Source organism: Lepidochelys kempii, chromosome 1 (genome assembly GCF_965140265.1).
Source record: "Lepidochelys kempii isolate rLepKem1 chromosome 1, rLepKem1.hap2, whole genome shotgun sequence".
Lineage (NCBI taxonomy): Eukaryota > Metazoa > Chordata > Testudines > Cheloniidae > Lepidochelys > Lepidochelys kempii.
Window position 1 is genome coordinate 325,357,151 of NC_133256.1, and position 24,275 is coordinate 325,381,425.

Consider the following 24,275-nt stretch of genomic DNA (forward strand, 5'->3'; position numbering starts at 1 on the left):
GCTCCTTCCAAATTAGGATCTGTGAAATTCATTACTTTCTCATTTACCTGCTCTTCTATGCCAATAAACTAAGACAACCAAACCTATAACCAAGACCTCTGGTACCTCACTAGAACCCCCATTCCCATCCACACTCAATAAATACCTGTTTACCATCTTTATGCCAGTGTTCAATCTACACAAAAACATACAACAGGTACATGGAGGCTATTAGTGAGAGACCAGAAGATCTTTTTTGGGCTGAAATCTTGGTAGTAGAAATTGTTATGGAAGCAAGCCAATTTGTAAGTGTGGCTAAAAACATCAGAATTGTGGGGACAACATACGTGTGACTAACACTGCTTCAGGATGGTTTTGGGATCTTGAGGCATGGCGTGCAGCTTTTACACCACAGATCTGCAAAGAATTTTAGGAGGCAGAATTTCTGGTTTATGTTGAGACATTTCAGTGAGAGAAGCAGCTGGTTAAAGAGAACCAAAGTATCTTTAAAAAACAACTAGTCATTTCAAGAGAACTAGAAATAGCATACATACTTTAAGTAGCTAATCCAACACTAAAATTCACAAAGAACAACTCTTTCCAATAACTTGTAAGATTTTTAAGAATTACTCTAAAGCAGGGAATCTTATGGTTTGTAAATCTGACCATCTAGTGATTTTTGCTTTAATACCTGGTTATTGGAAATGGATAGCCTGAGGGGAGAAAGTCTCCTCTGCTTATTATCAGGAATCTTCATCTTGGTGGCTGCTCCTTCACAATCCAGTGTGATGTTCTGATTCTGTGTTTCCTTTTCTCTTGAAATGTCCTTCTCTTTCTTTCCCTTTTTCCTTCTGGTCTCATATCCAGTATTTATGTTTTCTGTAGGTTCGGAACCATGTTTAAGAACTGGACATTCAGGATTTTCTTTGAGGCAAGCGCAATCCACTTTGTATTTACTAAAATAGCCAATACAAAAAAATTTGGTGTAAAAATATTGAACTGAATGCTACAGCAATATGATTTTTGAAAGTTAAACCACTCTTGTTCATTTCACTGTAAATTAACATCTGCCAAGATAAAGAGTCAGTATTTTAGCATATTTGAAAAGGGTTAATTTAAACTTTCACTAAGCTGTGCAATGTTACCTTTTATTACTCTCATCCACAGGTTCTTAAATCCGTTTCCCAGTTTACAGTTTGGAATTCCATTAAAACAAATAAAAATCTATTATACTAAACAAAGCTAAATAAAATAAAAAGCAAAAAAAGAAACACACTCTGGTGCAAAAATGAACAGAAAAAATTAGAGCAATTTAGTTTTGTACAAAATTGATTTATCTTATGTCTGTCTGGATTGGACATTGGGAAACACAACCCAACAGATATTTATAAGTCAATTGAGTTACTTTTACTTGATGTATACAAGAGATCTTGCAAGTTATACAAGTTTCAGTAATATAAAACTTTCTCTAGTAGCATTTATAAATAAGCAGAATATCCAGATTGGTGCAAAAAAGCTCTCTCAGAGTACAATTCAATCTCTTGTCAATAGAGTTTTGCCCATTTGCTCCAGCAGAGAGTTTGCCCTGAATCTTGAATGGTACTGAGTGGTTCGTTAATCAGCTTTCATGGATTTTCAGCTTATATTTACTTCCCAGTAAAAAATTTTATTTATATATATATATATATATATATATATATATATATATATATATATATATATTTTCCCCCCATAATTACCAGCCGTCTATACTCAACTCAGGATATGGAAAGCAAGCTGTTTTCTTTCTGGTTTACGCAATCACCAAGTAATAAGATGTTATGGGTCAAATTCTGCTGTCAACTAAATCTGTAATACATTCCTTCCTCCAAATTAAGCCTTAAATTACACCTGTGAAACTATATTAATGTCTAACAGGGAAATCTATTTAACAGAGCTTAGTTTTGTCTGAAGAATATTTATTTATAGTAATGATATGACAAAAGGAAATTACTCCTCATGTCTTTCAGAGAAGATGTAGAGTCTGCAGAGGTCGAAGGAAGAATATACCGAACAAGTTTTCTGGTAAATGGAGTACATTTCATATGAACTCACTAGGTCACTGGAAGCACTGAATCCAACTATTGCTTTTTTTTAAAAAACAGTAAGAACGGTCAATTTTCACAGGAACCTCACTTTAGGAAGAAGTGTTTTCGTTACTCTTAATGACTGAGGAAGGCATTAGCTACATCGCCTAAAGGCAAAATTTTGTGCTCTTTAGTCAATGGAAATTGTTCATGCATATCTGGGAGCAGCACTTACCCTAATTACTTTACCATTTCAAAACAATGGCATCTATCTACCAGAGTATTTCACAATTCACAAAAGGAGAAATAAGTTGTACCCAGGAGAACATGGGATCGATAGGTTATAGAATTTAAGACCTTATTTTAAGGAAGGGCTCAATAGACTTGAACATCCTTCTTTAATGATGGGTTATAGCATGAACATAATTTATTCTCATTTCTACAGAGATTTACCTTAGGTATGATTCTATTCCTTCTAAATTATGTCAGCAATTAACTATGGTACGTAAAGCTGTAAGAAGAGTGGATTTAAAAAAAAAATAGCACATTACTGAATAGCTCTACATTAGCTTACACTAAATATCAAATAGTATCCAACAATCCATAAAATGAATGTTATGTTTGAAGAATTTTCACTGTAAATCCAAGTATGTAGTATTGCAGAGATATAAAAATCACTTAAATTTACAGTGAAAAGATCTATCACTAATCCCAACAATAATAAAACATCCCTTAAAGGAAAATCCTGCAATGGCATACACTTATCATTGAGGACTTTAAGGGCACCGTACTATTGAAGTGTATGAAAAGAGTAAAAGAAAATAGGAATATTTGTGATAACATGATAGCCTCAATTAATATATTACTAACATTTTAGAAGTATATTGTCCTAAAATACAGGATGTTTCAAACAATTTAAAAGATACTTACCAATTTCCATAATCAAAATCAAATGCGATAGTAATTTCTGTTCCCTTTGGAATGTTTTGGATAGAGTAAATATAAAGATGAATTGTTCCATCTTCAATTACATGTCTCACCTAAATCCAGGAGAAAAGCTATACATTAGTTTATAACGCATTAAAACCCACACTCATTCTTAAAAACCCAGATATACTTGACCACTTTCTACAGGTTGTTCCCTCCACCAATGCCATCAATTGGGAGAGACTGATAAAACCAGTATTAAAAAAAATGACTGTTTTTCATAATAAGCAAAATGTATATATTTCTTGATGCTGCCCTGCACAGGTTCAAAAAAAAAAAAAAATTATTCTTACGAAATGCCTTAATGATATCAAGACATGATCTACTATTCATTCTTTATATATATTTCCCCTTATTCTTTGCATAGAGTCAATGCCCTGGTGAAAATATTTCATTAGCATGTAACATGCTAGAGAACATGCTAAATGTGAAAATACATGTTTGTTTTATTTTCATTTCCAAAAGTGTGTCCAATCCTTTTCCCCAGTTAGAAACAATGAGAGGTGAAGGTGCTCAGGGCTTCACACAGTACTGAGCCTGAGTGTTTAGGCACTTTACAAAGAAAGAATACTAAAAAACAGCATATATAACTTGTTTACCAGAAACAATATTGAAAGATTAATCCACCATTATACTATATATCACCTCCATATTAAATCCCCTCAGTCCAAGATTTAGGGGAACAGGTGAGAACATCATATCCTGCAAGCCAAGCAAAATAAACAAATATCTAGATTAACTAAGGAATTATTTCCTATATTTATACGCTTACCTCCGCATTGGGTGTACAAGACCGTCTAATGAATCGAGCTTCATTTCCAAAGGTTCTTGCATCAACACACATTTCTAGTCCATGGAATTTGGAATAGAACAAAACAAAAGGGTATGGCCTAGAAAGAAAAAGAAGGAAAACCCTAGTTTAAATTTTTTTAATATGGTAGATAGGATGTTTTTCCCCTTTAAAAGCATTAAGAGTACTTTTTCACATTTACTGGTTTTGTATCACTATGCTGCGTAATTTAGTGCTGATTTTATATTGCAATTCTTGCAAGTCAGCAATGAAGAACTCTCAATCCAAATCTACTGAGATTTATAAAACAAAAAACATGTCTAACACAAAACTTGTCTCAGTTATGGAGGCCGAGTTTTGTAAATAATAAGAAGAGTAGGAAAAGATTGGTAGTCTCATGGCTAAATCTCAAGACTGAAAGTCAGAGTCAAGTGTTTATACCTGGCTCTTTGTATAATCTTGAGCAAGTCATTTAGTCTCTGAGTCTCAATTTGTAAAATGGGAATAATATTTACTTACACTTACTAGGTGTGTTATAAATATTTAATTGACACCCAAAGTGAAAGCTGTTATACAAGTTCAAAAGCAGCTATATAATTTTCTTGGTGTATTAGAAGTAACATATGCAGTAGTTGGCACAAAAAGAGCAATAAGATAATTGCAGAAAAGGAAAAAGGTTGTCGGTAAAATGCACATTTAAGAAAGTTAACTTATAAAAAAAAGAGTTCTTAAAATAAATATACCTTTTAAAGAAATACCCATTAGCTTCAAATTGTTCTCTCAGCATGAACTTTCCTCTATATTCAATAATAAGCGCATCTGGAGGCAAGTCTTTGGCAGCTTTTAGAATTTTCTTGTTTTTTTGCACATAGCTCTACAAAAGACAAAATGAATTTAAGAAGCATAATTAAACTCATTTTATTAGTGTAAACCAACAGATTATATGGCTGCAACCCTTCAAGCAGCAACTTGGTAACTGAAGCCATTTCCTTCTTTTAATTAAAAAAAAAAAGCTATTTGATCTTATAAGGCTTTTCCTCCTATCAATGCAGTTATCTACAGATTTAAATTATAAAGAAGTTATAACTACAATTCCCTAAAACAGGATTGAGAATCAATGTAGCAATGCCCTTATATTTCAGGTATTATGTTTAATAATGGACATTTGAAGTGTTCGTCGTTTCTTAAGTTTTAACTAGTAACTATGCCTTTCATTATGCCTATGAACTCCCCAGGATGAAAGACCGAAGTGGTTCATCTGCACACTAGAACTCTTTCCAAGGTATCGCTGTCCTTGATCAAACAAAGACACAAACAGAAAGAATGCATTTTAAAACAAAACTTTCGAGAACAGGAAAAAGGAAATTGTAAATTTTGTATGTATTTCTATAACTTCAGATGGGAGGATGCCTGTTAATCAAAAGGTAATATGTACTCGGACACAACAACTAAAGAACTCACACCTCTTGTAATTAGTTTTGATCAGAGATTACATAAATTGGCCTATATCTAGGCAAAGGAATGTGTCATCTGTGCCATGCTGGTGCTATAGAAAGGGAAAGATGTTTCTACTATAAAATCTGATAAGGTAAGTTTTCCTTAAGATTAGCCTTTCCCTATCAATAGCTTGCAGTTTCCTTCCACAGATCTCATGTAAGGCAGCTGATGTTTATCATATAGTATTTTCTATATGTTTTCTCTTTTGTAATTTAGGTTATAAAGACATAACTTGTATTATCTAACTTGACTGTCACTGGTAGTTTATTTTGGAAAAAACTGTAGGACATCTGTGAAGATATTGCTGACCTTATGCTCTGACCTGGTATGAGGGTTAATGAGAGAACTGTGTAACCAGTTCATAAGAGGAAACATTAGCAAGTCACAAGTACACGAGTGAAACAACTGAAAAAATAACAAATGCTATGACATCCAAACCTTTTTCGTAACCTTAAATAATGATGAATGTAGTAATGGGAAAGTCTTGTGGAGGATACAGGATTACACAGCTAGGGTGAACTAGCCATTCACATGTGTGTTTATGAAAGGTGCAAAAAATTTGTCAACATATACTTTAAGTGCTAGCTGGATTCCGTTGCTATTAGGTGGACTACATTTTCCATCTTGAGTCTTTTTTAACTAAGTTTTTTTTTGTTTGAGTCCTAGGTTCTGGAACTTGCTAACATAAAACTGAAAATATCCTTTGTTTTCTATGAGTTGTGTTGGAGCAAGAACCGTGGGACTGGGCCCTAAATTGATTTCTTCTAAAGAAGAAGACAGAACACACACATAATATTAAAAAGAATAATCATCCCAGTAGAAGGCTATTCCATATGATATAGAGCTTCCCACCAGTCTGATGCATTCAGCAACGTTCCATTTGATGAATCAATCGACAGAATTCCTCCAGTTAAAAAATCTTTTTAAATGCAACACATACCATAATATTTTTAAAACATTTCATACGGGTATCAATGAGAACCTTAAAGATGAGTAGTCCTACCAGTGTCTCACTACAAATTCTTAAATGTAACCCAAAAGGGTGGCCTTGGATCCCATTTTCAGAGACTTAGACATTTATAGAAAACTTCAGTTTCATTGAAATACAAACAAAACCAGTCCTTAGGAGAAAATCTGAAGCTGTGTTACACAAAATAGGCTGTGGACTGTAATTCTGAGAGTACTGTATGTTAATATTAATGAGACTCACTTATCCAAATATAAAGTTAAGGAAACCATTTTGATTTACTGTGTTCTAAATATGCTTTTATGATAAAGTTTACTATATGAATGTTGTAACAGTACAGAACTTGAACTGTATAGAGATAATTTGCCATAGTTTACAGCTGTGCATTTATTAGCTTCCCCCCCCCCACCCCATCCCCCTGCACCCTACAACCTCAAAGCAATATGAAAGTTTTAGTGGGGGAAAAATTTTATAAGCCTATTTAAAACTGTAGCATGAGGTAAGCAGATATAAAGTGGAAGAATATTTACCTCTCACTTCAAGGTCAAAATTGGGCACAAGTCACTAGTGACTGGGACAAATTCTGTCTTTGCATGTATGCACAGAAATCCCACTGAAGTCAATTGGAGCCATAAACCAGCATTAAGTTCATTGATCAAGAATAGACTAGCTATAGAGATGCAACTACCTTCTCACCAACAGAGGTGTTCCCTCCAGAGTGGGTTAGGTCAACCACTTTTTGGTAAAAATATGGGTGTTGAACCTCTTCTCTGTAAGCAGAGGAATTATGTTTCCAGGGCTGACAATATCACTGTTTGCTAGCAGTGTTTTTGTAAACATTTATAATTATAGAAATATATACTGTGTATTACCGGGAAATTCTGAATGTTATCTTAAATGATTAAAAAAGGAAATGCTCAACACTTAATTTGGACCTCTGTTGACAATCCTGGCAGAAAAACAATCAGCACAGCTAGAGAATTATCTATTCTCACTTCTACAAGTATTCCCCCAGGTCAGAGATGAGGAACATTAGCAGGGCAGAATGGGGAAGTTTACTTTATTACAACCTGTGTGGAAACTATTCTGTGGATAAACAGATTAATTTAGTCTCCATGCTGTCAATCTGGCAATTTTTATGAACACTAACATTCACCCAGCAGTTTTTAAAAATAAAGAAAATTGGAATGTTATGAAGCACACAAATGCATGAATATCAACTGTGATTCATTATTTAAGAAAGGTTTCAGAGTAGCAGCTGTGTTAGTCTGTATCCACAAAAAGAAAAAGGAGTACTTGTGGCACCTTAGAGACTAACAAATTTATTTGAGCATAAGCTTTCGTGAGCTATAGCTCACTTAAAACTATTAGTGCTAACATGTTCCCAATTGGTAGAATGAGCTAGAGATTAAAAAAAAACCTAAAGAAGAAAAGAATGACTACGACACTGGGAACAGTATCTCATAAAAGCATACAAATTTTAGTGCTACTTTAACGAGTTATGCATTTCTTTCCCTTGTTACACAGTTCCGTCTTCACTTATTTACCTCTACGGGAGGTTTGAAGATCAGATTGCTGGTGCTAACTTCTTTTTTGTCATTTCCATTGCCTAGTCTCAGAGCTATTCTTTGTGCCTCTCTCTGAACACCCTCGCTGTACTGGTTATTATTTGCTTCTTCGTAACGATCCATCCATGCCTTGATTTTAGTTTCCCATCCAAAGTTTGAACTGTCAGAAGGATCAATCTCTGGAGCTGAACCCTACAAATCACAATAACCAGAAATTACAAACAAGATACATGATTTTTAATAGCATAACCTTTAATAAGTTATAAGCTCATAAGTTAATAAGTTGTGTGACCAACACAAACAAGCCAGAGTGCATGTGCAGAGCAGGGTGTGTCAGGAAATGTGAATCAGAGCAATGAACCCACCCCCGATGTACCCGTGTCTCATGGAAAAACATCTAGAAGTAAGTTCCTGGCCCAAGCTTGTGGTTGGCTTCTAGAGGAGATAGACTGAGAATGTAGGAAACTCTTGCTGTTGCCCCCTGGCCTCAAGGGGGCAGGTGTTGGAAGTTAATTCCCCCTTCATTTTAAACTCTTATGAAAAGGGGTCAAAGGCAGAGAGTTCCCACCTGCCCCCTTCCCTCTTAGTCCTAGCTCTGCCTTTCCTGCCCAGATCCTGTGGTCCTTCCTTGCTTGGCTCCACAGTGGAACCACAGATGACTCAGGATCATTATAGTCCCAGAGCCACGCTCCACCTCCACACCACAACTCCATAGAGGGGCCTGAGATGACAGGTGTTTTCTGCCCCTCCCTCACCATCCCTACATGAAAGGTTTTTTCCTTCTCCCAAAACGGTCTCAGGGGTCCTTGTTGTTCCATGTGCTGTTGCTCCTCTCTTCTATCTGACCTAGCACAGCAACTGATAGACGCTAATAAATCAGTAGTATCTGAATTCCCAGTAGTTGAGTTTATCTATGATGCTGCTTAACACAGGTGTTAACAGATGATGCATGCGAGCTCCTTCTAAGAAACGAATAAGAGTGATATCATAACACAGTGCATAGAACCAGGAAGTGAAACTTACCATCAGTAAAACTGTTTTTCCAATTTTATTCATTTGCAATATTACTTGTCACAATGGTAAGAAGAACACTTTCAGACAAATGATTTTTAGGCTGGCTGTGCTGCTTTTTTGTATGTTTATACTGAACAGGAGGAATAGTTAGGATCAAATAACTAAAGAACAGAACAGTGGAAGAATTCTGTAGTTCTAATTTACACAACATGGATCTTTTGAAGTCCTCTAAGACCAATTAGGTTTTAAGATAAAACTGTCAAAACAATCTCACAGCTGACATCCCAGATCATTGTTTGACTTGCTAGAGGCATGGGAAACACTTCCTCAGGCTGCCTCTTCTAAATTCTCATCCATCTTTTTGAAATCTCATGTTTTCTCAAAGGGAAGAAATTCTAGATAAATAGCATTGCCTGAGCTTGCAGAGTCAGTGCCAATTGAAAGACAAATTGGTCATTTTCTTATATTCTTTATTTAACCACCACCAGAAAACAATTATTCTACTAGAAAGGTATTTTAACACCTGTACATGTTATTCAGGTGTATTCTGGATAAATATAAACACCAATATATAAGACGATAGTCTAACTATACAAACACATGTTCTCATATAAACAAAAATAAGATTAGTTAGCAGGAAGTTCAGAATGTAACTGAAGTAATATCCATATCTATCTACAATTATCATATATTTACACTTACCTTAACTCTTGAAGATTTCCTAGATCCTTCGCGAAAAGCCTTAAAAAAAAAAAATGCAGTTGTCATTTAAAAATATTTAAAGATTAACAACGTTTTTCTGAGGGAAAATGATCTTATGCTTTTTTAAAAAGGTAATTAAGTTCTTAATACAACTGTTCTCATTAAAAGCAACAACAGGAAGGGTAGAGAATGACATTAAAAGATCAAAAAAAGAAGGAAGGCCACTTGCATTTTTCATATTCTTGAGAACATTATATAAAGGCTGCCAATAAAATGAAATCCAAGGTTTCAAAGCTAGTAGTCCAATGGCATTTGGTGGCATGAAATTTGCCTTTTTTCCAGTATTACAAACTCACCTTGATGCTTCACTCACTGTGCTAGTGATCAACATTAACCTAGAACGCTCTGTGGGCATACAAAGTAAACCCATTAAATGGCGCACACATTGGAAAGCCTATGGATGTACATTGTATATCATGTAAAATTATGGAAACTCTCTCTCAAAACACAGTATTTTCCATTAAGTTTGCCTTTTCAAACATCCCCTTACACTATATTAGGAGGTAACCACTGAGTATCAGCACTTTATATTAAGAGCTGTCATTCAAGTGATATTTTACCAGCTGATCAGATATTTCTACAACTGCATTTGGTTTTAAAAAATAAATTAATGACCTTAAACATTTGTTTCAAACGCCAAAACACTAACTATTGAAATTCTGGTTTCCAGCTCCAGTTTCTTTTAATATTTTTGCTTGACTGTCACAGTTCTTTATTTTAACATGATCACAAACAGAGCATGTTCTTAAAATCATGGAATGATTTAATTTCTGTATTTTGCTAGTATCCAGTGTTTGATTTTTATATGAATCTAGAAAATCAAGGTATCATATTTCACGTCAGTGTATTAATTCTATTGTAGTGGTTCCTCAATACAGTTACTTTTAAGCTGTTTTTTTAATTTTCTAAATACAACACATTGTTATTTCCTTGGTTAAAAATTTTCAAAAAGAATTTTGGAATAATCACACTTCACTTACTAAATTGTGTTGAAAAGGTTACTTTCTGGCAGCAGTTTTCTACAGAACTGCCACTTCAACTGAATGGAATGCCAAGCCATCTCAGGTAGAACTGACAACACCATCAATCAATCATTCCTGAATTTTAATAGCTAAAGAGCACTATAAAAATATTTGCCCTTTATTAGCAGCAGTGGGAAGAAAAAAAATGGAGCGAGAAATATTCTAGTGATAATAGCATGAGGCAAAAAATGTCCATATGTATTTATAAATAGACTCCTCACAGGACACCATGTAAGCCTGTATATATTGTATGCAAATGTGTTATAAATTTAAAAAAATTAATATTAATCCATTTCTAAAGGGATTCCACCACAAAGAATACTGGATAACCAAAAAAAAAAAAAAAAGGGGGGGGGGGGGGGGGCGGGGGGGAGAGAAAGAGGTCTGATACATCACTTTCCATGGATGAATCCTGCATACTAATCTAAATTCAGGCAACACGAGGCAAATGTTAAAAATGTCACATACCAGTAATTAATTCCATTACATGAAAGCTATGAGAAGTAAAGAGCAATTAAATGTTTAAGTTAACTTACCTTTTTACATTTTGCAATGTTCTGCTCTTTCTCCCCACTTTTTTTCCTTTTCTTGTCATTAACCTTAGTAACCCTTGTAGCAGTTAGAGTAATTGTAGTTGGTGTGTGTTGAAAAGCAGTATACAGTTCCACAGGAACTTCATCACCACTTTCTGTTGCACTTGTATCCCCATCTATAAAAACAAAATAAAACAAACACTGTAAAAATAATCAGGTATTCAGGAAGTGTTTAACCTATAATACTGGGTTTCCAAAATTAAGATAAGCGGAGTCCCAACCTATAAGCTGCTGCAAGTATCCACACGCAGAATTCAGCAAGGTGGCATGACATGAATGAGTCTTTTGGTGTCCCCATAAAACTCTATCCCAATATAGCCAAGTTAAAAGACTTCAAAAAATCTGAGTTCACACATGCTCAGTAGAGACTTAAAGGTTTAGCAGCTAGACTCCTTGAAGATTCTGTCTGAAATGAGCATGCGTCACATCACAGCTAAGCAGGACTTTCCCTCCAAGGGCAACTCTGCGCTGCTGCAGGCCATGTGAGGTCTGGGCACCTGAACACTCTCTCTTATAGTCCCAATGACCTGCCCCCGCAGTCACCAGCAGGAAAAAGTTGCTGGAGACCGAAAGGGAAAGGAGATTGGTCAGGGAGCCCAAAAACCTAGGAAATTACACATTAAAAAAAAAAGGAAAAAATATTAGATTTATTATTATTAAGGTTACAAAATAAAGTACTCACTCCAGAAATGCTAGTGCAACCTTAATTCACGTCCCCCTCACTTATGGTACGCATTATGACATCACCTTAAATTATACAATCACATGCTATTTTTCCCACAGGATGCCGCCTTATTCAACATACTGGATAGATCTACTCTGGGGATGAATGACAGTCATGCAGTGTGGGAGATTTGTCTGCTGAACCCCTGCTTCGTTTATTGTAGAAGCTGGAAGGGTATGAAGTGACTAAGGCAGGGGATTGCAAGAACAAAAAGGATGATCTCGTGGTTACAGCAGATCAATGTTGCCCTGGAAAACTGGATTCTATCCCTGCCTCTGCCACATAGTTCCTATGGATGCTAGGCAAGTCCCTTATATCAAACTTTTCACAGAATGGCACTAATTGTTTGTTCCTCATTTTCTGGGTGCCTGACTTGAAACTCTGGGGCCTGATCTGCAGAAGTGCTGGGCACTCACAGCTGCAACTGATGTCAACAGGGACAGTGTTTTGAACATACAAAATACTATATAATGCTAAAAGAAAAGGAGGACGTGTGGCACCTAAGAGACTAACAAATTTGAGCATAAGCTTTCGTGAGCTACAGCTGATGCATCCGACGAAGTGAGCTGTAGCTCATGAAAGCTTATGCTCAAATAAATTTGTTAGTCTCTAAGGTGCCACAAGTCCTCCTTTTCTTTTTGTGGATACAGACTACCACGGCTGCTACTCTGAAACCTATATAATGCTAAGTTATCTGAAAAATCATGTTTTAGGTGTCTCAAAATGAGCATACAAAACTAATGGATACTTTTATCCTTAATCTTGGAGCCTCAGTTCCCCATTTTTAAAACTGAGATAATACCTACTCATCTCACAAGGATGCTGTGAAAAACGTAGTATCTCAGACGCACTTAAGATACTACAGTGATGAGCACCACAGAAAAGTCCATGAGAAAAATCAGTAATTCAATTTTCAGAGCAATGTTAGAATAGTGTGCAGTAAACAAGGCACTGGGCCACACACTGAACAATGATATAACAAAATATTGAATTAAAGGTCATTCATGGAGAACATCCATCATGTACACTTAATGAGGCAGGGATCCTGAAGAAATAATACTATGTGATCATGTAATTAAACAATTAAAACGTATGGTCTACTGAGGACTGTCAGTCAAAGTAACCGTGGTGGATGGCGTCACTACACAATGCCCGGTAAAAAGTTCCCAGAGCTGACTTAATCCTGCGAATCCACAAGTCTCTGGAGTGGTCCTGCAGGGTGCACTAGGTAGGGTCAGGACATGTACTCCTTCATGCATCGATGGAGAGTCTGAGAACACAGTGTGCTGGGGTGTTTTTGTCCATCCTTGCACCATGGCCGAAGAGCATGCAATATTGCTTTCAAATGTAATGAGTGATCGAAGGCAGGCCAGATTTCAGTCTTTAATGACGTCTGTCAAAGCACACATGTAGAAGTGCGTGAATTAAGGTTGCACAGGCATTTCTTAAACTTTCTGAGTGCTTGACTCGGCAACCTTAATGTTCTTTTAATATAGATTTTTGTGTATAATATAAACGTAAGATATCGAATTGACAGTTTATTTAATAAATAGGTTCTTAGTTATAAGAACGGCCATACTGGGTCAGACCAAAGGTCAACCTAGCCCAGTATCCTGTCTTCCAACAGTGACCAATGCCAGGTGCTTCAGATGGAATGAACAGAACAGGTAATCATCAAGTGATCCATCCCCTGTCACCCATTATTTATTTATACATTAGAAGATCTTGATTTTTTGCGTCATGCAAGAACTTCAGGTTGACCATCAGTTTCAAGAAGACTGTGATCATGTACCACAGGTGGAAGAACCAATGCCTGCTATTATTACCCTGAAGGGTAAATCTCTTGGCACTGTCAACAGCTTTTGCTAGTTGGAGTCTATGATCAGCACAAATCTTGACCTTCAGACTGAACTGACTAACAATTGGAAAAGCAGCTTAGAATTTCAGGCTAATACAGAATGGAACAACAGCAAATTAAGGTGAAGATGTGAATCTATAAGACTTGACTGCTGTTATCCCGACTATGGTTCAGAAACATGGACTACATATGCTAGGCACATCAGTAGCCTGAACAGCTTTCACATGAGATGCCTGTGTAAGACTCTGGAAATAAAGTGGGAAGATAAAATACCAAATACAGAGTGCAGGAGCACACAGGATTGACACACCTAGAAACTATCATCAAGAATAGGAGGTTGTGATGGCTTGGTCATGTCAGGAGAATGGGAGAAGACCATATCCCCAAGAATATTTTGTACAGCGAGGTTCAAGACAGCTCTAGAAAGTGGGATCGCCCTTTATGGTGGTACCACAATATGTACAAAAATTATACGAAATCATTCAATATCAATGTAGAACGCTAGGAGGAGTGTGCAGAATCCCCTTCCATTTGGAGGAAACATCTGGAACTGGGTACAGCTCAACATGAAGCATCTTTGATCCAGAAGATGGAAGCAAAGGGAGAAAGAAGAAAGCTTGCTGTAATCCTGAATGCCAACCCAGACAACATATGGATCTGTGAAACTTGCAACAAGCTGTGTCGCTCTCCAACTGGGCTTGTCAGCCATAAGTGGATTCATCAGGCATCTGACTAGACCTTTTGTGTGTACACCTTGATCCAATAGATTGACAGTTGCCTATACATTAGGTAAATGAAATTTTCTTAATCTAGTTGCACCTGTTGGAACTGTTGTCTAAACTGGCATCAGTAAACCATACAGAAAGAACACACATTTTTTGCAAACAAAAATTACAATGAGTGGCAAATAATTAGACAGTTACATAGTAAATGTTAGTCCAAGGCACTCCTGGAAATAAGTGAATGCTAAATTCCATATAGTGGAGCCCACGTAATCGATAAATCAAAGGACAAAACCCATCACGCTGCGGGAAGGAACTACCTTAATATTAGTGTCTACCCTGAACACAAGCAGAAACTCTGCTCTCCTTCATGGAAGCACTCCCTCAGCTCTTGAATCTATAACATATGTAGGACTGCTCTGACCTATTCAGTTCCCAACTATGGAACCTGGCTTCATTTTCAAGATTCTTTGGAATGGTGCATTAAAGGAAATTTTGACTCCCAAAGAATGAAACCTGGAGAATTCACACAAGATTCCTCCATTGGTAATACTGATTCTTTTTTCAGGGACAGCCAGGTGATTTCTCAAACTCTACTTCCAAGACCAGATAGCTGAAGTGACATCTTTGATTAGATAGCGCATCCAGACAAACCATGATACTTACCAAGAAAGACCAAGTGTAACACTCACAAGTGTCCAGACAGAACATCTTTTCAGTTTACTGCTCCTTTTAGAAGCAGGAAGTCTTTTGAGACATATTGAATTATCCAATTCACAAAACACCAGATTAAAACTACATTTTTACACTATCAAAAAAAAAAAACAGTCCTAAAACAAATACAACATGACCATCAAACAAATGAAAGGTAAAAACAAAAATATGATCAGCTAATGTGATCCAAAGAACTTCTCTCTCAGATATGGCGCTCCTGCAGACATTGTTGTGAAAAAAGGGTCTGATGGTTATGCATACAAGTTTGATGCCCTCTTTGAGGCTTGATGTACACCTAATGATTTGCCTCTAGGCAAAAGTCTGACCTAACTTAGCGATCAACTGCTCCATGCTTCTGGGGATGGCTCCCTAGGCGTCGGCACCTGTTGTGCTACCCCCGTGTCAGATTCCGCACCAGGCTCTGAGCCTGGTGCCAGCGGTGGTTTGTCCAAACAGGGAGGAGTGGTGGGAGTACGGTAACAGCATCACAGGCATATCCACTCCAAGGCTCCAACAAGGCCATTGAGCAGGCCACTGGCCCTGCTGCCATGCAGCCACCGCAAGTGCCTTGCCAGTCTCCAGCACCGCTGGAGATTTATGCTTCCTTGGCAAAGGACTGAACTCCGGTTCCAATGCAAACCAGTTCCCTTCCGGGAACCAAGGTGGAGTGGGAAATGGTGCCTTTCCACAAAGCAGTACCGGGACAATGGAGACCGGTGCCATGATGGTGAGCGGTCCCACACCGGTGGGAACCGATGCCTCAGAGCTCGTCTAGGCAATAGGGACCTGCACCAGGGAGATCTCTGGTGAGATCCTGGTCAGTACCAGAATACGGAGACCGATGCCTCGATTCCACTGTCCCATGCCTCGTAGAAGGAGATCGTGAGCGTGATGCCGGAGACCTGGGTTGTTTGGCTGGTGACTGAGGTTGCGGGGACTGGGAAATACGTCAGTGTTCTGGGGACCGGTGGTGCTCCACCACCCTTTGGGATGGCCAAATGGCTGGCTTGGGTTACATGGCCTTAACCCCATCCTGCAGCGGGTGTGGCGAATGCAGCACTGGCAGTCCCTTAGCCACCTGGGCAGCCTTGGGCATCGAACGCCCCAGAAGGAACTAGGGTCCCCTGCCGCTCCCAGGAGTCGAATCCCTGGTAGGGTTAGGGGTCCAAACGTAGTGGCACCCTGTTGTAGCTCCAGAGTGGGCATGTGGCCTTAACTAGGTCCTCTGTCCAGAGCCCCCTTCCCTTCCTTGGACAGCGCCGGGGAGCTTCTTTCCTTTCGCCACTTTTTGGGCGCTGGCAAAGGGCAACGGTGCCGGGAGGAACCCAGTGCCAGCAGAGCACTCCGCACTGACGCCAAGGTGCTGGGTGCAGAGTCCGAATGGGAAGGGTCCGACTCCAGATGAAGTGCACCTCCATGAGAAGGGCTTTCAGGTGGATATCCTGCTCTTTCTGGATTCTGGGACGAAAGTTCTTACAAATCCTGCACTTCTCCTTTATATGGGATGCTCCCTAGCACTTCAAACAGCTGCTGTGGGTGTCACTAATAGGCACTGGCCTGTTGCATGAGGAATACGGTTTGAAGCCTAGGGAACAGGACATGCCCCATCCCAGGGCAAAGTCCCAGCCAGGACTCTAACTACTAAACTAATACCTAAACACTCAACAATCTGAGAACTATATACAAAGAAGACAGTCAATGGGCTAACACTGCTAACACGCTTGCAAGGCAAGATAAGACACTCTGACCAACTGATGGGCGGTAATAAGGAACTGAGAGGGCATAGGACCAGCAGTGCATGAGCGTGGCGCTCCAGACGACGCCACTGCCGACCCTACGGATACTGCTAGGGCAAAAATCTCAGATGACTGTTCACATGGTCGTGCACATACAGACAGTTGTTCTCCTTGTGCTCTGAATGGAGGGTATAAGCGACAGCATGGAACCGATGCCTCTCCAGTTCCTTTTCTGATCATGAATCCTGTCATGATCCACAGCAGAGGCGACATAGGATGGGTAACGGAATACATATAGGGACCACACATCTCGAACAACCTTCAGTTACAGGTAAGTAACCTCCATTTCTTCCTTGAGTGATGGTCCCTATGTGTATTGCACATGTGGGAGATCAGTAAGTAGCAGTCAATTGGAAGAAGGGAGGGTGAGAGGATGCATTTGGTATGCATATCTGTAATGGTGCCACCCCACAACTGTATCTGTAGAAGAAGATTAGACCAATGCATAAAGTTTTGTAAAGCTGTGGATGGAACTCCAGATAGATGTAGGGAGGCTATCTATTAAGGGTATGTCTTGCAGAGATGCCACAGTGGTTGCTTTTGCTCTGGCGAAATGGGCTCTCATCCTCTCTGGGAGGGGCAGGGGAGACGAACATACATGCTAGTTGGTAACAGATTATGATGCAGCACAAGATCCAATTAGCGAGTCTTTGCACAAATAGTGGTTGACCCACTGATCATTCTGCCAGGGCAATACATAGCCTAGGTGTCTAATTGTTTTCATTCTTTGTAGCTAGAAAACCAGCCCCATCAGACATTTAGGGAGTGAAGTCTTCTCTCCTCATCAGAAGCATGAGATTTTGCAAACAAAAATACTATTAAGTGGATGGTTTGATTCATGTGAAAAACTCCAAAAATTTTTGAAAAATGATATATGACTGATCTGCCATGAGCACTCCCAATTCATTCTCCCGTCTGGCTGATGTGATGGCAACAAGGAAGGCAACTTTCATCAGGAGATGGGACACAGAACAGGCAGCTAACAGTTTGAAGGGAGGCCTGGTGATAACTGAAAGGACCAGATTGAGATCCCATTGTGGTGTTGGTTTCACCATTGGTGGGAATGTTCTAATAAGTCTCTTCAGGAATCAGGTTGTCATTGGATTAGTAAAGAAGGTGTGTCCCTCAACTGCTGGATGAAAGGTGCTGATTGCTGTGACATGGTATCCAAATACCAGGCCTTGAATTGTAGAGATCCTAATCTGGGATGCCTGGTTGTAGCATTGCATTGCATTGCATTAGTAGATCCTGAAATGATTGGATGTTGATAGGCGGATGGGTTGAAATCCTGAGGCAATCCAAGAATCAGAACTTTCTTGGTCAGCTGGGCACTATAAGGATGAACTGAGCCTTGTTGTGACAAATCTTTCGGAAGACTTGTGATATTAGCGAGATGAGAGGGAAGGCATATTTGAGATGTCCTGTCCAGGGTAGCAGAATCCATCATCCTTTGAGCCTCAGCCCAGAGCTGCTCTGGAGCAGTACAAGGGGGAGTTTCTAGTTAGCCTGTGAAGTGAGGAGGTCTCAAGGCAGCATTCCCCAATGGGTGAAGATCTTGTTCAGGACAGAGTTGTAAAACTCCCATTTGTGGTCTGTGGAAAAATGCCTGCTGAGACTGTTTGCTAGGGATTTCTGTGCACTTGGAAGGCATGCTGCTGAGAGAGTTATGTGGTTACTGTTACACCAATTCCAGAGGTGGACTGTCTCTACACACAGGGAAAGGGATCTCATTCTGTGTTTATCGAGAAGACAGTAGTCATATTGTCCAACATTATCTGGAAATATTGGGACTGGATGAGTGGAAGGAATGTATTGCATGCGGAATACACTGTTCTTAATTCCAGTAAATTGAGATGCATTCTGGCCTCCAGAGGGATCCAAGTTCCTCGTGATTAACCATATGGGCTCCCCAAACTAAGAGGGAAGCATCTGTAATGATGCTCACTTTGGGTGTCAGTGTGAGAGAAGGAACTCCAACCTGAACCTTTTCTGGGTTTGCAAGAGAGACTGTAACACTGATTGTAACCTGTTACTCTGGCACTGATGTTGTCTTTGTCTGATGAGTAGACAGACTGAAGCCTGGCTTATAGGCAACAGAGATGGAGCCTAGCAAATGGTGTAACTAGATGCATGAGGCCATATGGCCTAAAAGGGAAAAGCAAACCCTGACTGTAGTCCGAAGTCTGAGGGTGACCTGCTTTATCAAATCAATCGGGGTGTAGAATCTCTCCATCGGGAGATAGGCTCTTGCTGCAGTTGAGTCCAAGGTCACACCTACAAAATCTCTAGTGCTTGTGGGAGTGAAAGTGGATTTTTTTGTGGCTGACACAGATTCCCAAGGAAGACAATAGGCAGAGTAGGAATATGGTCACCAACTGGACTTCCCTGATGGATCTGCCCATCAGGAGCCAGTCATCAAGGTATGGAAAAAACAGTAAAAGCTGTTTCTTCTCACTCAAGCTGCAACCACTGAAAAAGATTTCTGTAAAAGACCCTGGGTACCATATCTAGCTCAAATGGGAGGATTCTGAATTGGTAATGATCTTGCGTAAGGAAGAACCTGAAGAACCTTCCGTAGGATAGGTGCATGTCCATATGGTCCAGTGTGACCATACAGAATTTTAATTTTTTGATTAAATACATTTAATTGGCATAGGTCAAGAATCAGTCTCCATCCTCCGTTCTTTCTGGGGACTAGGAAATATGGGAGAAAAATCCCCTCCTCTGATGCTGAAGTGGCAAGAGGTGCACCTCTTGATGTAGGATTTCCTTATGAGATTAGTCCGTGAAAAGGGGCTGGGAAGGGGGTTTGTGGTAAGAGGTAAAAAAAAAAAAACTCGATCAAATAGCCAGAGTAAATAATTTTCAGCACTCACTTGTCTGTTATTGCCCCTCAATTGCAGGCAAAGCAGGAAATGTGGTCACCAAAAATCTGGGAGGTAGAAGAGTAAGGCATCAATTCAGGAACGCGGATCTCAAAAATCCTGTCAAAAGAAAACCTTCGGCTGTGGCTTGGGGTGCAGTGTATCAACCGATGTTGAGGAAACTACATACCTCAGTCTCTGTACCCTCTGTCATTTTCACGGTGGCACTGATGACAAAACAGTTGATGGGTAGTCTTTTTCTGTACTTCTGTTTGTGATGCTCTCTCTTTGGGGCAGATGTATAGATACTCAAAGATAAAGGTTTTCAAGCCTTTAAGAGAATGAAGAAACTGATCAGTCTTTTCATTAAAATAGTTAACTGAATCAGAGGACAGGTCTTCAATGGTACTTTGTACCGCTCCAGGAAAATTTGTGGACTGCAAATCAGGATCGTCTCCTCATAGCCACAATAGCCATCGCTCTGGAAGCAGTATCAGCAGCATCTACAGCCTGAAGAGATGTTTTGGCTAGAGATTTACCCTAATCAATTAAGTTCTGGAATTGGATTCTATCCTAACAGACTCTGTCTTTGAATTCTAAGAACTTCACATAATTGATGAAATTATATTTTCCTAAGAGGCCCTCGTAATTAGCAATTCTGAATTGAAGACTTGTGTAGGAGAAAGCTTTTCTCCATACGAGGTTGAGGCACCTTTGTTCAAAGGTGTTATATGTTGGGGCTGTTGCAGCCTGGACCTGTCAGTGGCTGCTTGTACCACCAGAGAGTTTGGTGCTGGGATGTCAGATCAAAAACACCTGTAGGTAAAACGAAATAGTGCTTCTCAGCCATCTTTGAGGTGGGACCATAGGCGGTGAAAAAGTGTGCCACGCTACTCTGTCTGGGTCTATAATGGCCTCATTGACCAGGAACACAAGGGTTCTAATATGTCCAACGGTTTATGTTGAGACTCTTGAATCTCTTCAAGCTGGATCCAGAACTCAGGCACCACTCAAAGTAAGAGCTCCTGATACTGCCTGTGATCATCAGGCAGAGATAGCAAAGATGGGGTGACCGCCTGATTGGGAGAAGATGATAAAATAGCTGACAGATGTGGCTCCACTTCCTCCTCCTCATACTCAACAGAACCTGTTGGTGTCAGCTAGGAGAGGGCAGAAGAGGTTCATGCATGAATCTGTGGTGTCTAGATTAAGGATCCCACTAATGCCAGTAGAAGAGGTCAACTAGTTGGGGCATTGCATTGGGAACCATCGGTCCCTTGGAAAGTCATACCTGGGTGGACAACAGAATCCCAATCTCCTGGAGCTTCCATCCAGGCTTGCTCCTCATGCAGGAATAGAGGCTCATCTGGGGCCTCCAACTCATCCAATGAGAAGGTTGGTTCTCAAATGACCAGTGGAACCATTAGTACCAATGTATGGGTACTCAGTTCTGCAGATGGAAGACTATCTTACTCTGGTGCAGTGGTTCTCAACTTATTTATAATTGTGGGCCGACTATGCGGCCCACAGTGTGTTACCTGGGTCCCAGGGGCCAGGTGGCAGGGCAGCGGCCCCCCAGAGCTTGCAGGGCCCACCAGCTGCCCCAACCCCGGACCTTATGGGGTTGGCCGGGCAGCCTAGACCCCCCTCGTGCTGGGCAGCCAAGAACCCGGACCTCACTTTGTGGGCCAGCCTTTAGCACACAGCTGAGCTGGGCCGCAGCTGTGTTCCAATTGGGCTGCATGCGGCCCACGGGTTGAGAACTGCTGCTCTGGTATAATGTCTCTAAATAAGAATGGACCCGAAAGAAGAGGGGATTGAAGGTACAGGAGAGCAAAAACATCCCTTGGGAAGATGTACGTCTCAGACCACCCTGTGATGTACAGTGATCTGGTGGTAACAGCAGTCAGATCAGACACTTCCCTGGTTGCAGCAGATGTCAAATCCCTCTGGGACCTTGTTGGTACCAGCACAGTCTCATCTGGATGTTAAAGATAATGTCAGTGGAGGTCTTTTTTCTGGTTTATACACTTGATCAAAGATTGGAACCGATGGGTCCTTACTCCTGCACGTTGCATTTTCCTGCTGGGGAGGTTTACGAAGACTTAAGTCCTTAGGACCATGTGTGAGGACTTGTCTGACTTGGGAAGGGTTGGAAAGGGATCTTTTCTCTTCAGGACAGATTTAGAGTAGGATCTGTCTCTGTGCTTGTGAGTGTCACTTACTGTCATGAGAAGCCTTGGACTCTTTAAGCTTGGAAGTTGCAGCCTCAGCTCCTGAGGTCACACTCACAGGGGTGCTACCTCTTGACTGAGGCCGATGTCGTGATCCAACTGGGGTCTAATGGCTTTTTCCATTGGCTGTTTTTTTCCCCACTGAGTCTGAGCTCTCAACCCTCACACAGTCAGGGAGGGGAGTAGCAGCAGATGCTGCACTCAGTGGAGAAGTGAGCATTACCAAGGCACTAAAGGCAGTGTTAGTGTTTGTCACTTGCTGGAAAGGAGCAGGGGCAAGAAATTCAATTCTTAAACCCTGGGACTGTAGGCATAGTCCTTGCCCTCAGGGGAGAACTTCCCCATGGTGGGGAGAGAACTAAAGCTACACTTTCCTAAGTACTAAAAGTTATAAATCTAAGAGTGAAATTCTAAAATACTAATTAGAAGCAACAATAGGCGAAGCTGTGGACACAGAAGATTGAATGAGACCATGCACTAGTAAAAAGGAATTGGAGAGGTGTCAGTCCACACTGCCTCTTATACTCTCAGTTTGGAGCACAAGGAGAACAGCTGTGCACATGCAGGCCAGAGGACACCGCTTACTAAAAATCTCCGAACTCAGGCGGATGGTGTGCATGCAGACCATCCCTCAAAGAAGAAACTCGTTTCTTACAGAGTTTCATAACTGACTAGTACATATATAAAATCAAGATGTGCTTTGTTTGATAAGATAAAATACGGTTAAAATATTTCATTCGATTCCAGATTTTATATGCAAGAATGTTAGTTTCAAAGCACCTGCAAGGCTGCAAATTGGAGAACTATAAAAATATTCTCAGGGTCTTTACTGTTCATTGAAACATTCAGTATATATGACATATTTTAATAAGTTTATTAAATTTTCGTATTACCCACCTGACATATTTTCCCTTTTTCTTCGCTGCAGCAGCACTGCTCTTTCTTTATCTAAACTTCTGCATAAAAAAAATTTTCAGAACAGTTTAGTCAACACATCAGAACATTTCTAAGTGGTTGAACCTAGGTATGAAATGCAGCCAAACCTTAGACACTTAGACAATTACAGTAACCAGTATACACACTTATTATTTATTCTGCAATGGTCAGTAGGTGGATGCTTGTAATGCATAAAAATGAAGTTGGTTCACTGTTCCATTATGCAACAATACGATCTGTGCATAATAGTATCCAAAAGTGCCACTCTCATCTAACTCACTTGAGAAGGTAGCAAATGTTGTATCCATATTTAAAAGAGGTTCTAAGTTGATCCATGGAATTACAGACCAATAAGCCTTGCATCTTTAAATGGGAAATTGGTCAAAACAACTATTAAAAATGGAATAACTAAAACACCTGAAAGATCATGATGTGATTGGGTTCAATCAGCAGTTCTGGCAATGGAAAATCATGTCTCACTAACCAGAATTCTTTGAACATGTCAGTAAAATAGTGGAGAAAGCAGAACCACTTGACATAATTTATTTAGTCTTTCAAAAGGCTTTTGACAAGATCCCTCAAAAGAAACTTGAAGAAATTAGGATGTAAAGGGGGTCAAAAGAGTTCAAGATAAAAAGGAAGCAAAAATTCTTAAACATTTCAGAAATGCCAAATCTGGTTTTCCATGGTTTTGCTGAAGAACCACCGGGTCTAACTGTATGTTCATTATAAGCTCTACCATTTATCTGATGGGGTGGAGGTGTTGAGTTTTTAAGACATACTTTATTCATAAGTTTAGTCAGTCATGAAAGTTGAATAGGTGTTAACAAAACAGTTTTGGCTGTCTCAAAAATTTCCTCCCAATCTCAATTGTTCTGTTTTTATCACCTTGACTTTTGTGATACAGCTCCCTAGTTCTCCAGTTACCATGGACACTTCAGGCTACATTCACAAAGGACTTGGGTACCTACATCCAACATTTAGATGCCAATGGCATTCACAAAACCACTGCTCAGCTGCTACCTAACCCTGTAGGAGCTTAAATTCCTAGGTGGATACGTTACCACCAATAAAGTCCTCAAGATGCTTAAACTTCAGCAGCTGGGCCTGCACAAAGCAGCCTAAGTCCTGGCACCACTCAGCAGCTCAATGCTTAATTCATGCCTATGCTCTAGTAGTATT

The 24,275-nt window shown here is 39.8% G+C and overlaps 1 protein-coding gene across 4 annotated transcripts in view; it reads right to left on the bottom strand.

Annotated features, from left to right (window-relative positions):
• The window catches only part of KMT2E (lysine methyltransferase 2E (inactive)), a 118,655-nt gene that overhangs the window by 52,415 nt on the left and 41,965 nt on the right, over positions 1–24,275 (bottom strand). For all 4 annotated transcript variants that reach the window (XM_073328500.1, XM_073328501.1, XM_073328498.1 and 1 more), the window contains 8 exons: positions 23,055–23,113; positions 11,189–11,361; positions 9,571–9,609; positions 7,834–8,046; positions 4,566–4,696; positions 3,805–3,922; positions 2,976–3,085; positions 671–935 (listed from right to left, as the gene is read on the bottom strand). In XM_073328500.1, the coding sequence (XP_073184601.1) occupies positions 671–935; positions 2,976–3,085; positions 3,805–3,922; positions 4,566–4,696; positions 7,834–8,046; positions 9,571–9,609; positions 11,189–11,361; positions 23,055–23,113 (1,108 nt within the window). The remainder of the gene's footprint in view (positions 1–670; positions 936–2,975; positions 3,086–3,804; positions 3,923–4,565; positions 4,697–7,833; positions 8,047–9,570; positions 9,610–11,188; positions 11,362–23,054; positions 23,114–24,275) is intronic.